Genomic DNA, 13,971 nt, shown 5'->3' with positions numbered 1-13,971 from the left:
GCCGGAAATTGTCGTAATTTTAACGAAGGACTTTTTGACAAATCCAATTCTTTCCTTCGAGAAAATTTTGACCACGGTACAGTCATCTCGTTTTTATATTCAGTTTTGTCCGGCAGCTATTATTTCCATCGTGCGAGAGCTTTCTAACTATCTTTTCCATTTATGAGATTACGTTTCGCATGAAAACCTTTAATAGCTTGGAAATTTAAAAAAGATCTTAGCACGAGCAGAAATTGTATTCGTATAAAAACGATATATCATCTTACTTTATATGAGTATTGTCCAAGATGTGCGGATTTCTCGTATCTTTAATATCGTTTAAAATACAGTAATAGAGTTTTGAGAGGTATGAGATAATTGTGGAAGCTATTACGTTACAGTACCACACGGCAATTTACATTTTGAAAATTTTTACGCGTAATCGAGCTTTCCTCATGGTTATCCGTTACTATCGCGAAGATTGGCCTTTCATATCAGTTTACAGTGGGATGAACAAATGTATTATATGCGGTAGTATGCGAGTTTGTACAGTATACTGTATTTTCGTACCATTCTTTTTCACGTGCAGTATGATTATTCCGTGTTTTGCGGGAGCCAAAACGCAGCAGGGAAATCATTACTATTACGTCACGCTTGACATTAATTTAAAAAATTTACATAATATTTAATTGTAGCAGCACACACACAGCAACAAATACAGCAGTTCAGTTTCCTGTTGAAATTAATACTTTTAATTCAAATAAAAAGTTGTGCAGAGTAATAAATATTTTAGCTATATAGGCTTTTATCCCTGTCGCTCATTTAGTACTAAATGCAATTGTGCAATTCACTTGCGTATAGATTGACTGTTCCTTGTTCGTTCACCTTCATATTAGACAAATTATGATTATTTAAATTTATTTAATTAATCGTATCAAATTTCACGATCGATCGCGTTTAATACTAAATGTTCGACGAGAATAGTGGTTATGGACGCTAGACATGAAGGACAAGCCGTGCGTCAACATACATCGCATACGGAATTCAGCGTTGCACCCTTAAATCCGTCCATCAGAGTGAGATTGCTTTTCGTTCATTCTTATAATTATAGATTTCGCGTTTTTTTTTTCACAACACGCCGGGCAACAACGCCGAGCTCCGCATCGCGCAATTAATATACGGTACTAATAATTAACGATTAGACGTTAGTTATTAATTATTATTGTTAAATTTATGCCTAAGATATAATACACTCACCTAAGACGTACCTGATGTGATATCTTTGTAAAAATTTCCCTACCACGCCACGAGAGAGAAAGAGAGAGAGAGAGAGAGAGAGAGAGAGAGAGAGAGAGAGAGAGAGAGAGACAGAGACAGAGACAGAGACAGACGAAAGAGTGAATGAGAGAGATGCAGCACTCTCGATGACGATGGAGAAAAACCAGAACCCGGTCTGCGGGTTTCTCTTTTATACGATATCCTTCGTCGATGCTATCGTCGAGCGAGGAGACGCTTTGCGAAAAACATCCCCACGCGAAAACATTGTCTGGGATTTTATGCGAGCGCGCATCTCGTGTTGAAAATCGCTCTGACGTTTATCCGATACATCCTATCGAGCATCGATCTTACTCTTCTTTCGCACGAAATATTTTAATTTTTTGATCATTGCACAACGGTTTGAAATTGTAAATATTTCGCGAATTTCTTGAAAAGGAACAATTCTGGCAGTGAAGTTGTGGCAAGAGACAAGCTAAGGATAATAGAGCTTCAAAATATAATGAACTAATAAACATAAATATTAAAGAAAAATGAATTTTGTAATCAAGGTTTTATTTAGGAATTAATTTTATTATTAGTCTTATTTAAGAAAATTTGATTGTAAACATTTTGTACGCGACTATTTTCGTTCCGCGATGGAAAATAACGATCTTGTAAAAACTTTATTTTAAGTAATGTAATACGTCTCGGAAACGCCGGCTTAATCTTGGCGGAGATTCCAGTGTTGCACGCGATAGTTAAATTTTACCGAGAAATTCCGCACCTGAACGTGCAAATCGCCGATCACCGCACTCGTGGTCCGTCATTTGTACCGACGATTAAACTGTCAGCTTAATTGAACCTAATGTTTTTCTCCCGGAAAGTCCGCGGGTCAATTTTCTAATTATGTCGAAGTTCATTTCCTTTTTCGATCGCGTGCAAAGGTATGTTATTATCTCATCTTGTTGATCGTTAAACCCGCTTTTGAATAAAGTCGGGAATTAACTTAATTTTCAATAAAGATATATCATATAAAAATATATATGTTAAATTAATATATAAATTAAGGGAATTTAAATCTCTTTGATACTTTTGAAGATGTATTTTTAAAAATATATTTAGTTAATTTTATCATTGTCATGAGATAGAATTCTATAATTCAACTTGCAAAACAGATATTTTAAGTAAATACATATTACTTCTTTATCATTTAGTTTTTTTTTGCTTTTTTGCTATAGCATTTTTTTGCTGTAACTTTGCTGTAACAAATTCGATAAACAATGCCGATTGTTCAATTATTTTGAAAACAAAAAAGATCGAAACGCCGTGCGCTCGGAGTGAAAATCGAGCCTCAAACGCATTTTAGTGATACACGCGGAAACGCGATACGACGCGAGTCAGCTATTCGAATTTCTCTTTGGCAATCTTTGTGTTTTCAATTCGCGGTCCGAGCGATACATACCTATGTGTATATGTATCGCACGACGAACGTGACATCAAATGACAATAAATGCAAGCGAGTAAAATAAAGCAGCCGTGTGTGATAATGCTTCTCCGCTTGTTTGCGAAAATATGTAATGGCTGCGAATACTAATTGTAATGAAATATATACGGCCACTCATTATATCAAACAGGATTTAATAGCAACGGGATTACGCGAAATTACGTCATGGTCATTACAGTCATCTGTGTAAATGCACACGGTATTATCGTCCGATGCCAATGTAATCGCTGCAACAGTTACTAATTCTTTTACCTTAAAATATCAGATATTGTTTATGAATTTTCGTGTAACGCATATTGTCAAATCACGCAGATGTTACGTTCTCTAAATGGGACATACGGTATGTCCCATAAATACACGTCTAATCATGTTGCGGTGACTACGGAGAGAGATATAAAAAAGATACTCTTCTCTAGCCTGTATCATTTTCCATTCATTGAATTATTTAATCATATTCGCGTCCCAGCGTGCGTTTCTCGCATAAGTCACTCCTCGCTCGTCTTGCCTGTCTTTGGCTTACACGACCTTTCGTCCGTGAGCGAGTCACTTTGGTACACGTGTTCGTGGAAGGGGACCGACGCGGACGATGACTACCAATGATAGTCGATGATCGGCTTACTCTCCGAGCACGGATTGACGCTACCACACCACTTGGTCTCCTTCAGCGGCGGACACGGTGCGCCACCCCGGCGCGGCTTTATCGTGATTTTCCGCGTCCTCTGGGTCTCGCCTACCCCGCAGCTGCGACTGCACGCGCTCCACGGGCCCCATTCGCCGACCTTGCAATCTCTCGGTGCACCTGAAATCATGAATGCAATTATTCCGCTCGAGCGGATGAGCGAGTTCATGTCTAATCTCGCAACGTGCAGGGAAATTCTCGAGGTAGATAACCGCGATCTTCGGAATAGGTGACCGCAATGAAAATCGAGGAAATTTTCTAGATTTAAATTTTGCTCAAATTGTTCCCTTACACAATTTAAAAAAAGATATAAATTTTTTCGGGGACTATGGAATTTAATTATTTAATATTAATTTGAGATAATCTATAATAGTTTACAATTAGTTAAAAATTTGAAAATTTGATTAAGATTATTTCGATTTTTTGAGGATTTAGCAACTGAATCGAAATATGATAAGTTTAAAGTCAAATAAATCACAAGAGTTATCGATATTTTTTAATTTACAATTTTGTTGAATTTAATTAACGAATTTGTAATCTGATAATTACCTATTATCAGCTCGAACAACGTATGTTGTGTGTATGTAAGAATTTCGCACACAAGAAAAATCTATATCGATGAAATACGGAAACCGGAACAGTAGGCAAATGCGAGACAGGAGGTACAGAGTGGAGGACACAACGCGAATGGATGAGACGGGAAAGGGTGCGAGCGGGAGAGGAAAAGCGCGGAAGTGTGCTTTGATCATTTACGCGGGAAATATGGCTATTGAGAGCGCTCGGCTTTTGCATTAGCTACCGTCAATAAAAAACTACACCGAGGGTTTGTCCGGACCTTCCGAGCACCGTGTCGTTTAAAGAGTTAATTAGAGGCTCGATTAGATAGCAAAAGCAAAGGTTCTACGAAGGTTTCGAAAAACATTTTGAATTATGTCCATAACCATTCGCCGGTTTAGTGAAGAGCAACAAGATAGCTATCGATAGCGTCAGCGATATAAAGTATCGCTTGCTACATTATATATTCATATATTATATCATCTCACACTATATTTTGCTACGCGAGCAGAAACCGGCTTTGCAAGATAATATTATTCTAAACTAATTAAATAGAATCGGATAATGTTATGCCCGAATCCGATAATGCTACCTCCAGAGGTCTGTTTTTTGTAGTTGAATCTATATAATAGTGTATCTATATACTAGTGTTTTAAAACTTAAAGTGAAATGATATATATGTTTGATATTTGGCTAAAGCGAGAAATAAAGTTTAGTGCAGGAATGAAAACAGATTTTAAATCCGATGATGAGGATCATTGTTTTCGTAACTTATTTAAGTGAGAATATATTATCCTCACTTAAGTAATATATTATTATTAAAAATATTATAAAACTTAGTTAAAAAAAAAAAATAACGAAACTTAAGATAAAATATCAAATATTTGAAAATTTGTGTTATACTTACGTGTTCTAATTCGTTTGCCTTTGGATGTCAATCCATGATGCTTCATCCTGAATCTGTGCTGACGCTGATCCACCGAGTTCCTGGTCACGTTGTTCACGAATGAATAGCCCGTACTCGACACGTTCGATACGTTGGCAATCTTCCTCTGGATGTCGTCGTAGATTTGCGCCTTCTGCGTCTCCGCTGTTTGCCTGTACGTCTGGTAATACGGCCAGTCGGACTTCCCTGTCTCGCTGTACCTCGTTTTACCGTCGACGACCTTCGATGTTCGCGGTATCGCGGTCGCGGTGTACCTCGGTCTCTGCAGAGCGTACGACGTGGCGATGCTGTTGATGATTGCCGCCTTGTTGTCTCGCGGAATGTCCGTCACGACTTGCTGGCCGCTGCCGGTCGTGCTCCAGTATCTATCAGAGAATTAAAAGATGAGATTGAGAGGAAAATCGAGGAACTGCAGATGTTTTCAGACAAAAGCAGAGAGTCTAAATTAGAATAGCAGAGAATATAAATTAGTTAATTAAAATAAAGGAAATTGAGAATTTAGTTAAAGGACCGTGGAATTCAGAGATTGAAATTCACGAAATTTTCGAAACTTCTGTAATTAACTGCGGTGCAATTAAAGGTATACTGCTGTATGCGATAATTTTACGCAGTGTGTACTCCATGATTATTAACATTAATATCATTGGTTATGTTAATGCCATTCGAATACAATTGTTCTTGTTTCGATGCGCGTGTTTTGATGGATCGAACGTATCGAATGCTTTAACACGAATCGATGGAATTTCCATTACTGTTCCGTTCATACACTTGCAATCAATACTCGATGAATATACATGCAGTCGGTCGATGTGGTGCAGCGGAACGCCACAGTGTAGACAGCGCCTAGACAGTAATAAGTTGGACGAGCGTGTTAGGTAGCAATTACTAAATGGAACTGGCCAGGTATTAGTGGCGCTCTGAACTTGTCGGACCCCATTTGCTGAACATGTATGCATTACTTGTATAAAGCCAGAGTAATGCCTGCGCGTCGCGAGATAAAGTTGTTAATTAATTATTCCCAGGACAATAAAATTCGCTAACTCGTAAATAACAAAAATGATCCTGCATGCTCATATAGTCGATTTGTCGACAAATTAATTCAACCAATACAATTGCAGCAACGTTACAACTTACGCTTCAGTTATAATGGCAAACGAACAGATAAATTCGCGTATAACGACCGTATGTTAATATGTGGTCCTTGCGAAGAACAATATTTATTCGAGAAAAAATATTCGTACGATTGAAATGTTGTAAAAGAACAATAGATATACATATACTATATTTTAGCCAGATTTAGTCATATTTTAAAATATAACAATAAATATTAAAATCTAGAGCGATGAACAGTAAGGAACATATGTGTGCATATCACTATATATTTTTTCTTTTTTTGTGATGTGTATATTAATTATTATAAAACAGATTCGATTTAATCTGTCCACGTCGATATCCAGGAAACTGTTAAAGTTATATAAAACATTTAAAAAATTTCTTCAACAGGATTATTTTGAAATGATTTTTAGTATGATGGATTGTATTCATCCTCTGTAAAATTTTAAAGAAGGAAGGATTACTAGAATTTTTCAAATGTAAATTTCTGACAAAAATAACGCTTGATACTCGAAAAAAACGAAAGAACTATTAAGGGTTTATTCGATGCTATGACCGCAACGAATTTTAAAAAATCGTCTAGGGAAAGTATTGAATGGAAACTCATCGAAAAATTTGACTATCCCTTTCTCTCTCAAAATTTCATAGGGAATGAGTACGGTTCCATCAAACTAAAAATAATCTCAAAGTAATTCCATTGAAGGAGCTTTTTCAATTTTTTGTCTAACTTTAATAATTTCCTTGAGATATCAGCATGGACAGATTGATCGAACAGGAATCGATACTCTCCCGAGACAATTTTCAAAAATTCATTGAGGTCCTAATATTGAAGACAGACTTTTAATATTATAGGTCATTAGACTCATTTCTTCGAGATCTATGAAGTGCTATTTTTATTAGAGATTTACATTTGAAAAATTCTACTATTCTTTTCCTCCCTAAAAATTTGTAGGGAATGAATATAAAAGTTCTATCACACAAAAAAATCGTCTTAAAATAATCCTATTAAAAGAGCTGTTTTAATTTTTCATCTAACTATAATAGTTTCCAAGATATCAACGTGGACAAATTAAATCGAACATTTTGTATACATATATTATTTAAATATGTACTGAAAAAAAATAATTTTAATAAGTTTTAATAAATATTTGTTTAAATAATTCTAAATAAATATTTACTTAGAAATATAAATATGTTTATTTCATACAAAAACTATTAATTTGATTTAACTATCATTTTTTTATTGAATAAGTATTTATTCACTGTAAATAAATGTTTGCTTAGTACTATTCAAAGAAATATGTATTAAGATTTAGTAAATTTTTTTTCTGTGTGGCAATTCGTTTTAACATCTAAAGATTCATTGTTGTTCGTTAGCGCATTTGGGATTTTGGGATAGTGTTTCGATTAGACAATATCTTACCTAAGATATTTTTTCGATTTTTGTAACACGAATTCGTTGGAGGAAAATCGGTCGTTCGTTATGAACCGTCTATACGAGTGGTCGTCGTAGTTCTCTCCGGTACGTGCACTCCAATGAATCGAATTTAGCGAGCTGACTGGAGGCGTGTGGGCGCGCGAAAACAATTTCGAGAATTGATTTACGGTTGGCATGTGGTACACATAAGAGAGACAGAATCAAGGGGTTGTTGGACAGCAGTTCCAAAACTTGCGTTTCACACGGGGAGAAATTTACCGTACTTCGTCTCTCTCCCTTTTCTTTCTCTCTTTTTTTCTCACGATTCTGTCAGCCGTAGAGAAATCGAAATTCTTCATGTATTCGCGCGCAACGAGATTTCATCGAAAAAAACATTTATTCTCATTCGATACAGGAATACGTCTCTCGGTGCAGACAGGACTGGCATTACTGGTCCGTGATGTTTGCGATTCAATTACTATAACAATTCGCAACGAAAATTTGTAATTTCGAATGCAATCGATTAGAAAATTCCGTTTAAGTATGGTAATTACGCGCGAATTCCGATTGTAATTTGTGACCCAATTAAACAATTACGCTTTGTAATATGTAGGCAATGCATATGCAATCGGTGCATATCAGTTCGTGGCAGAACTACGAAACTGGAATTGTCTAATTATCCTCAGTTATCCTCTAATTACAAATTTCATCGATCCACTTGAAGCGAACAGATAGATAAGATAAAATATTCCGTACGCTTTCATAAATCATTTATCAAGAATATTTTGTTAATGATTGCCCGAACGTAATCCTGTAAGTCGTGTGTAATACTGATAGTTTCATTGGTATTAAAAATACGCCGGCGCAGCATGTTTAGCATAATCGTATTTTCTGTGATAATTTGCATGTATGCAGACCTGGTATAAGTTTACTTTTTCCTACGCTTTAATATTCCTCTAGGAAGTTCCGAGCGGCTGGCCGCTAAGCTAAGAACCAAGCTTATAGGTCGCCATAACTTTTTAATTAAACTGACCTACCATTATTCTATGCTGTCAACCGAAAAACCTAAATGAACGCACGAACCTTATTTAATCTCTGCGAAACTTGCTGCCTGATTGCGAACGAAAAATCTATCGTTTTAGCACTGCGAATATTTCCGAGTTGCGTCTGATTAAACATTCGAATGTTAACAATTCAATCGTCGTGCCTGAAGTGTGGAACGACTCGTGGAATTTTACAATTGAAAGGAAATAGAACTATATTTGGATCTAATCGACATTTTCAGCTCGATCTTCGTTATACTCTACCGGGTTCGTGTAATGACATCGTCTACGTCGATTATGGTCACGTCGCGCGTCTACAGGAAGTTTGGCGAAGTAGGGTAAACAGTATATAGTTGTTGGCAATCATAGTTATGGGCGTAGGGAGAAGCACAGGAAATTGTCTTCGAGCGTTATTACCTTACTTCATAATAAGAGACATCTTTTGCGGAAAGCTGAGATATATATAACTTCTCTAATCAATTTTTTAAAAAGAAATTAGTAGAAATTGGCTAATATATTTCCGACCAAAAGTGCATTTAATTTCTTAAAATTAACGCCAACAATAAAAAAGAAACACATTCCTATGAATCTTTTCATTTTCGGAACGAATACCTGTATACTCGTATATCCTCTCGTTTGAGGGTTCTCTTTATTGCGCGCTGCTTGCTTTATATCGATTTCCATTCTTCGAGTGAGAAAAGAACATATTTGTTGCCATCGCGCTTCAGTAGACCCAAAATAACGGGCTTGAAGTGCTCCGTTATCGCGGGTGTTAAAACGTATTATGAATCGTTAGACTCCGTACGAAATCATAGTCATTTTATGATCTTGTGGTGGTGAAGAAAAATACACGTGCGTATTCTTAAGTTTTGTCAAGCAAAAGCTAAGCGGGCTGTTGATAATGACGATAATGTGTAACGCCATCATCGCGGTAATTTTCGCTCTTATGAGGATGTCGATCGCAACATTAACGACGCAGTGATTTATTTTAACGTCGTGCTTGTTGGAATTTACAAGTGATGGACTTAATACGCGGGAGAACGCGATACAATGGACGCCGGTGAATTAATTGCGCGCTAATGCGCTTGCATTTGACGGCAGGGGGACTTTGAGCGTTAATGCATGTATTTCGTTGTTGGTCCTAAATTTTAGTTCCATTGTACCTCATTACGTATTTGTTCGCGATATGCATAATATGCATTATTTTATAAACCGTTATTTTCACCGACATATTTTTTTAACCGGGCATGAAACGTAAATTGCGATATCGCGAATTTCGTAACAAGTTTTTTTCTGCGAATAATTTATTTTCAGTTCGTTTGGCTTATTTCGCTATAAATTAATTATTCGCGTTCTGCGCACGTTGTATAACTCGGAAAAATCCAAAGTGCAATCAAGACCAGAAAAAAGAGCAGCTCGGGTTTCCGGGAATATTCAAGAGATATATAATATTGCTCAATATGAGTGGAAAGTATGGTGGAGATTTTCCAACATTATGACAGTAATAGCATTTACATTTTGGATTATGCAGGCTGTTTCGTGAGAGTTCGTTCGCGCGGATTATCACAGAGCTCGTGCGAGATATGAAAAAATGTTGTAGAGAACACCATGTCACACACGCGCTTACATGCACACGTATATACATGTATATGTGCATGCGTGTCTAGCCGAAAATCGCACCTTCGAGAAAAAGAGACAGAGTTATTCATTGCGATATCGTCATAGACATTTCAACTGTACATTATTGGACATTGATAAATTAAGATACGCAGAGGCAGGCTATTCGGACGAAACGAGCATCTTGGGCGAACGAATTTTAGTTTAGTTTAGTTTTTTTTACCTCGCGTGCGCCGCTGAAAAATGCGTGCGTGAAAATAAATTGCCGGTGGCGGAAAATAAATTACCAGGCGCATTACGATTGCCGCGTGTTCGCGACTCTCCGTCTCGCTGGCGAAGGCAAGAGGCAAAAGGGATGCAACGGGCGATACCGCCTAGGCACGTCGTTCGTTATAGTTACTTCTTGTTACATTCACTCTCCGTTTATCGCAGTAAATTCATTGGAACGTGCCGTATGCCAGTTTACAAATGGCATCACCACATCGGTACGATGGGGATTTACGTGGTCGTGCATGCCTTTTGTGGTCCGTATTTTGCGGCTATCATTCTCCGCTAATTAACTTTATGATTGCGCGAAAGGCGTAAACGCACACCGCACACGTGAGTTTAGCGTTATTGAATTCGCGGGAATTCATAAAGTTTCACGGTATTCCAATGCGTGGTAAACGCAACGTATATTATTCTTTAAATGTTTGGTAAGCTTCATTCCCAATTCGTCCAATTACTTCTAAATTAAATGATTTCACTGACAGTGTTATATTCTTATAGTATACGATATGATACTGATCTTTGGATTTCGAATCCTGTTCGAATCTTGTTTTCTGCTTCGTAAGAAAAGCAGGGGAATAATAACGCGAAAAAATACTGTTTTCGGCTTCAAATCGATATATAGCTTTTCGCGTTGTCGATTTCATAATATAATACAACAGCTTTTCCTTCTCTCGACCTCCTTATTTCCGCACGCAAATATTCACCCACACGATACGATAACCGTCGAGTTTATTGTGCAAACTTTTGACAAGTTTGCACAATATAGCGTGACGGATTTTTGACGAGAAATCGTCATTCCTCGGTCAAAGATTTAATTAAACAAAATAATCTTTTGCAACGTTTTACTCGGCGTTAGTAGTTTAAATTCGAATACGCTTGCAATCGAGTTTACTATGATGTCAATATTGAGTTTACTATAATGTCAATTCTTACACACGTTTCTAGCATTTAAGCACAAATAAATATAACGATACAATAAGCGAAAAATGTTTTCTCGTTGAAATAATACGAATGATGGAGCATATTTCTTCCTTTTTATTTTATTTTATATATTATTTGTATATTTTAATGACCATCATATGTGAAATTGAATGCATGCGTAAAAGCGTAGCGTTGTTTTTATTTTTAATCTAGTATGTTACTCCATTTTCTGGCACCATCAACAATTTGCTAGACTATTAATTTGTTTATTTGTGCGGTCATATCTATTGATATTATACCTATTTGTCATTTGTTTCACAAAACATCATAAAATATTGATGATGACGAAGAGAGAAAAAAACGTGCTATTAATGGAAATTTTTATCGAAACAGTTACAAGTTGTTTCCATGAAAAGAATATAATAACGTGAATACACTGTACCAAAGAGCGCACAATATGTGGCTTCGGGAGTAAAAATTTTTAGCTAAATTGAAATTGTTGAACGAGATTTAGCTTTTATCATTAATATGCAGTTACTGTTACGTATCGATGTTACATTTTGGGATATCCAAAATCAATTTGCGTGTAAACATGCATAATTGCAGAAAGATATTATCATTATTTTTTAAATAGCGCTATTGTATATACATATACAATAGCGAAGAGTTTAATGAAATACAGAAATACTATTTCTACAAAATAAACATTAATTATATCGACAAACTTCCCGCAAAATTAATATCTGGTTACGTTCCTCGAAGAAATCAGCTGGTTGTTCAGTAATGAGATATATCGTTGTTGTGGCCACGTTGTTCTAGCGAAACGACCTTTGTCGACGAGTCCCGAACTAGGAAATGACCAGGATGATCCGGTCGTAAGATTTAATCTATTAAGACGAAGAGCAGGAAAATAGAAAGATCGGAGGGTTTGGTCCCAAAGTAAGGCAGCAGCAGTATCAGCGACAGCCTCGAAGGCACAATAGCAATTACCAGAAACGACGATCGCTCCTTGCCCAGTGGCCAGATAGCGTTGAATGGAATCGAATCTGCGGTAACGTTCCGAAGAGATTGGCTACCCGGCGCGCGGAAGAGAACGGGAGGGCTACAACAGATCGATCTCGAGTGTCATCGAACGTAAGCTTTATCGATCTTGGCGGAGCCAAGCGCGTCAGCCGGATATTGGACGGATAAGGGGATACGAGAGGCCTATAAAGCGAACGCGATCGGTCTTCACGCAAGGTGCACGCGATCAGCTGCCGATGTGTATCGATTCGATCGCCCTCCGAGGCGTTTGTAGTCTTTTGTACCGGCTTTGACCGGTTAATACATCAGTTATCGTGCTTTCGTTATATAATGATATAGAAAGAGTCACGAAGAATGCATGGTGCCTTGAACTACCAAAGGTATCTCTCTTTCGTCACAATTTTTTTTGATTGAACAAAATCAATTTTTCTTGAATAAAATATCTAGTGATTTGAATACACTCTGTGTAATTAGAAGTACAAGAGAGTATCATATTATTTCCTTTTGATTGTCAATTTGAATTTATCCTGATTGAATTTATATCGGAATTAGTTAGAAAAACAATATAAATAAGATTTTTATAATAATATGATTGATTAATTAAAATATGTGCGGTCTCATTTGTTTGGCAAATTATATATAGATGGGAATCGGCTTGAATATATTAGTATAATTATAATTGTAATATATGTTAATAAAAGATAGAATAGCAAAGATATAACAGCAACTAATGACACATTATAAGAAAATGATAATCTGATAAACATGTAATTTAATATGAAAATCGTCTCTAGTGTCACTCTTTTTTTATCTTTTCAAAACAATGTCTTTTTGGAGTCGCTATTTTTCTTATATAGATAAATATTTTTTCGCCATCTGTAATATTTCGTACAACGCTCGATTGGCTTTACGAGAAAATGTCCCCTCTATTTTCCCAATTTCGTGAGACAGCTTGATCGAAATTGGAGGTCATGAAAATCTCGCCCAGCATGTCCGCCCCAGCAAAGTAAAACAAGTATAAAACGTAGGAGACGATATAACAGGGAGTAGCGCGTTATAACGTTATTTTCAGGCTCCTCTCGTACGTTTCTCGCCGTCATATAGTGTCGATGTTTTCCGTCGGCCTGACATTACCGCAAGCTCCGGCCGGATATTATAGCGAACTGCCGGATACGCTGTACGTATCGTAAAAATTGTCGCGAATCAGGACATCCGCGAAAAGTAATATCGTAATCAGCCTTCGAATGTCAATGTACGTGTATGCGTTCGACTGCTCCGGATGCAATGTGAAAAAGCCATTTGGCTGTTGAGAAGCTTTTATTGCACGTTTGAGTTTTAAAAATTTAACTAGTGTGTGTGTGTGTATAGAGAAATAAAGAGAAAAATAAATTATATAAAAATATATATAACATCACACACGTAAATAATGGCTTGAATACATGCAAATGTTAGATTGGAGTTTTATGCTGATTGGAAACGTTGTTTACGACGAAAACTTCTTCAATTGTGCTTTAAACGTGAGGAATAATCACATATTACGTTGCGCACTTTTATTACGTTTTACAGAAATTTATCACTGCATTTTACAAAAATATCTTTCTTATTCGAAGTTAATTAATCATTTGTAATTACTTTATATGCGCGTAA

At 36.5% G+C, this 13,971-nt stretch overlaps 1 protein-coding gene across 1 annotated transcript in view; it reads right to left on the bottom strand.

Annotated features, from left to right (window-relative positions):
• Positions 1–3,330: 3,330 nt before the first annotated feature.
• Positions 3,331–13,971, bottom strand: part of LOC108730843 (uncharacterized) — a 167,925-nt gene continuing 157,284 nt past the window's right edge. The window contains exons 6-7 of the mRNA XM_018460767.1: positions 4,882–5,285; positions 3,331–3,539 (exon numbers count right to left, since the gene is read on the bottom strand). Coding sequence (XP_018316269.1) covers positions 3,331–3,539; positions 4,882–5,285 — 613 coding nt within the window. The remainder of the gene's footprint in view (positions 3,540–4,881; positions 5,286–13,971) is intronic.

This window comes from Mycetomoellerius zeteki, unplaced genomic scaffold, assembly GCF_001594055.1.
Source record: "Mycetomoellerius zeteki isolate Tzet28-1 unplaced genomic scaffold, Tzet1.0 scaffold98, whole genome shotgun sequence".
Classification (NCBI taxonomy): domain Eukaryota; kingdom Metazoa; phylum Arthropoda; class Insecta; order Hymenoptera; family Formicidae; genus Mycetomoellerius; species Mycetomoellerius zeteki.
Note: the sequence above shows the minus strand (reverse complement) of the source record. Positions and strands in the feature narration are given on the sequence as shown.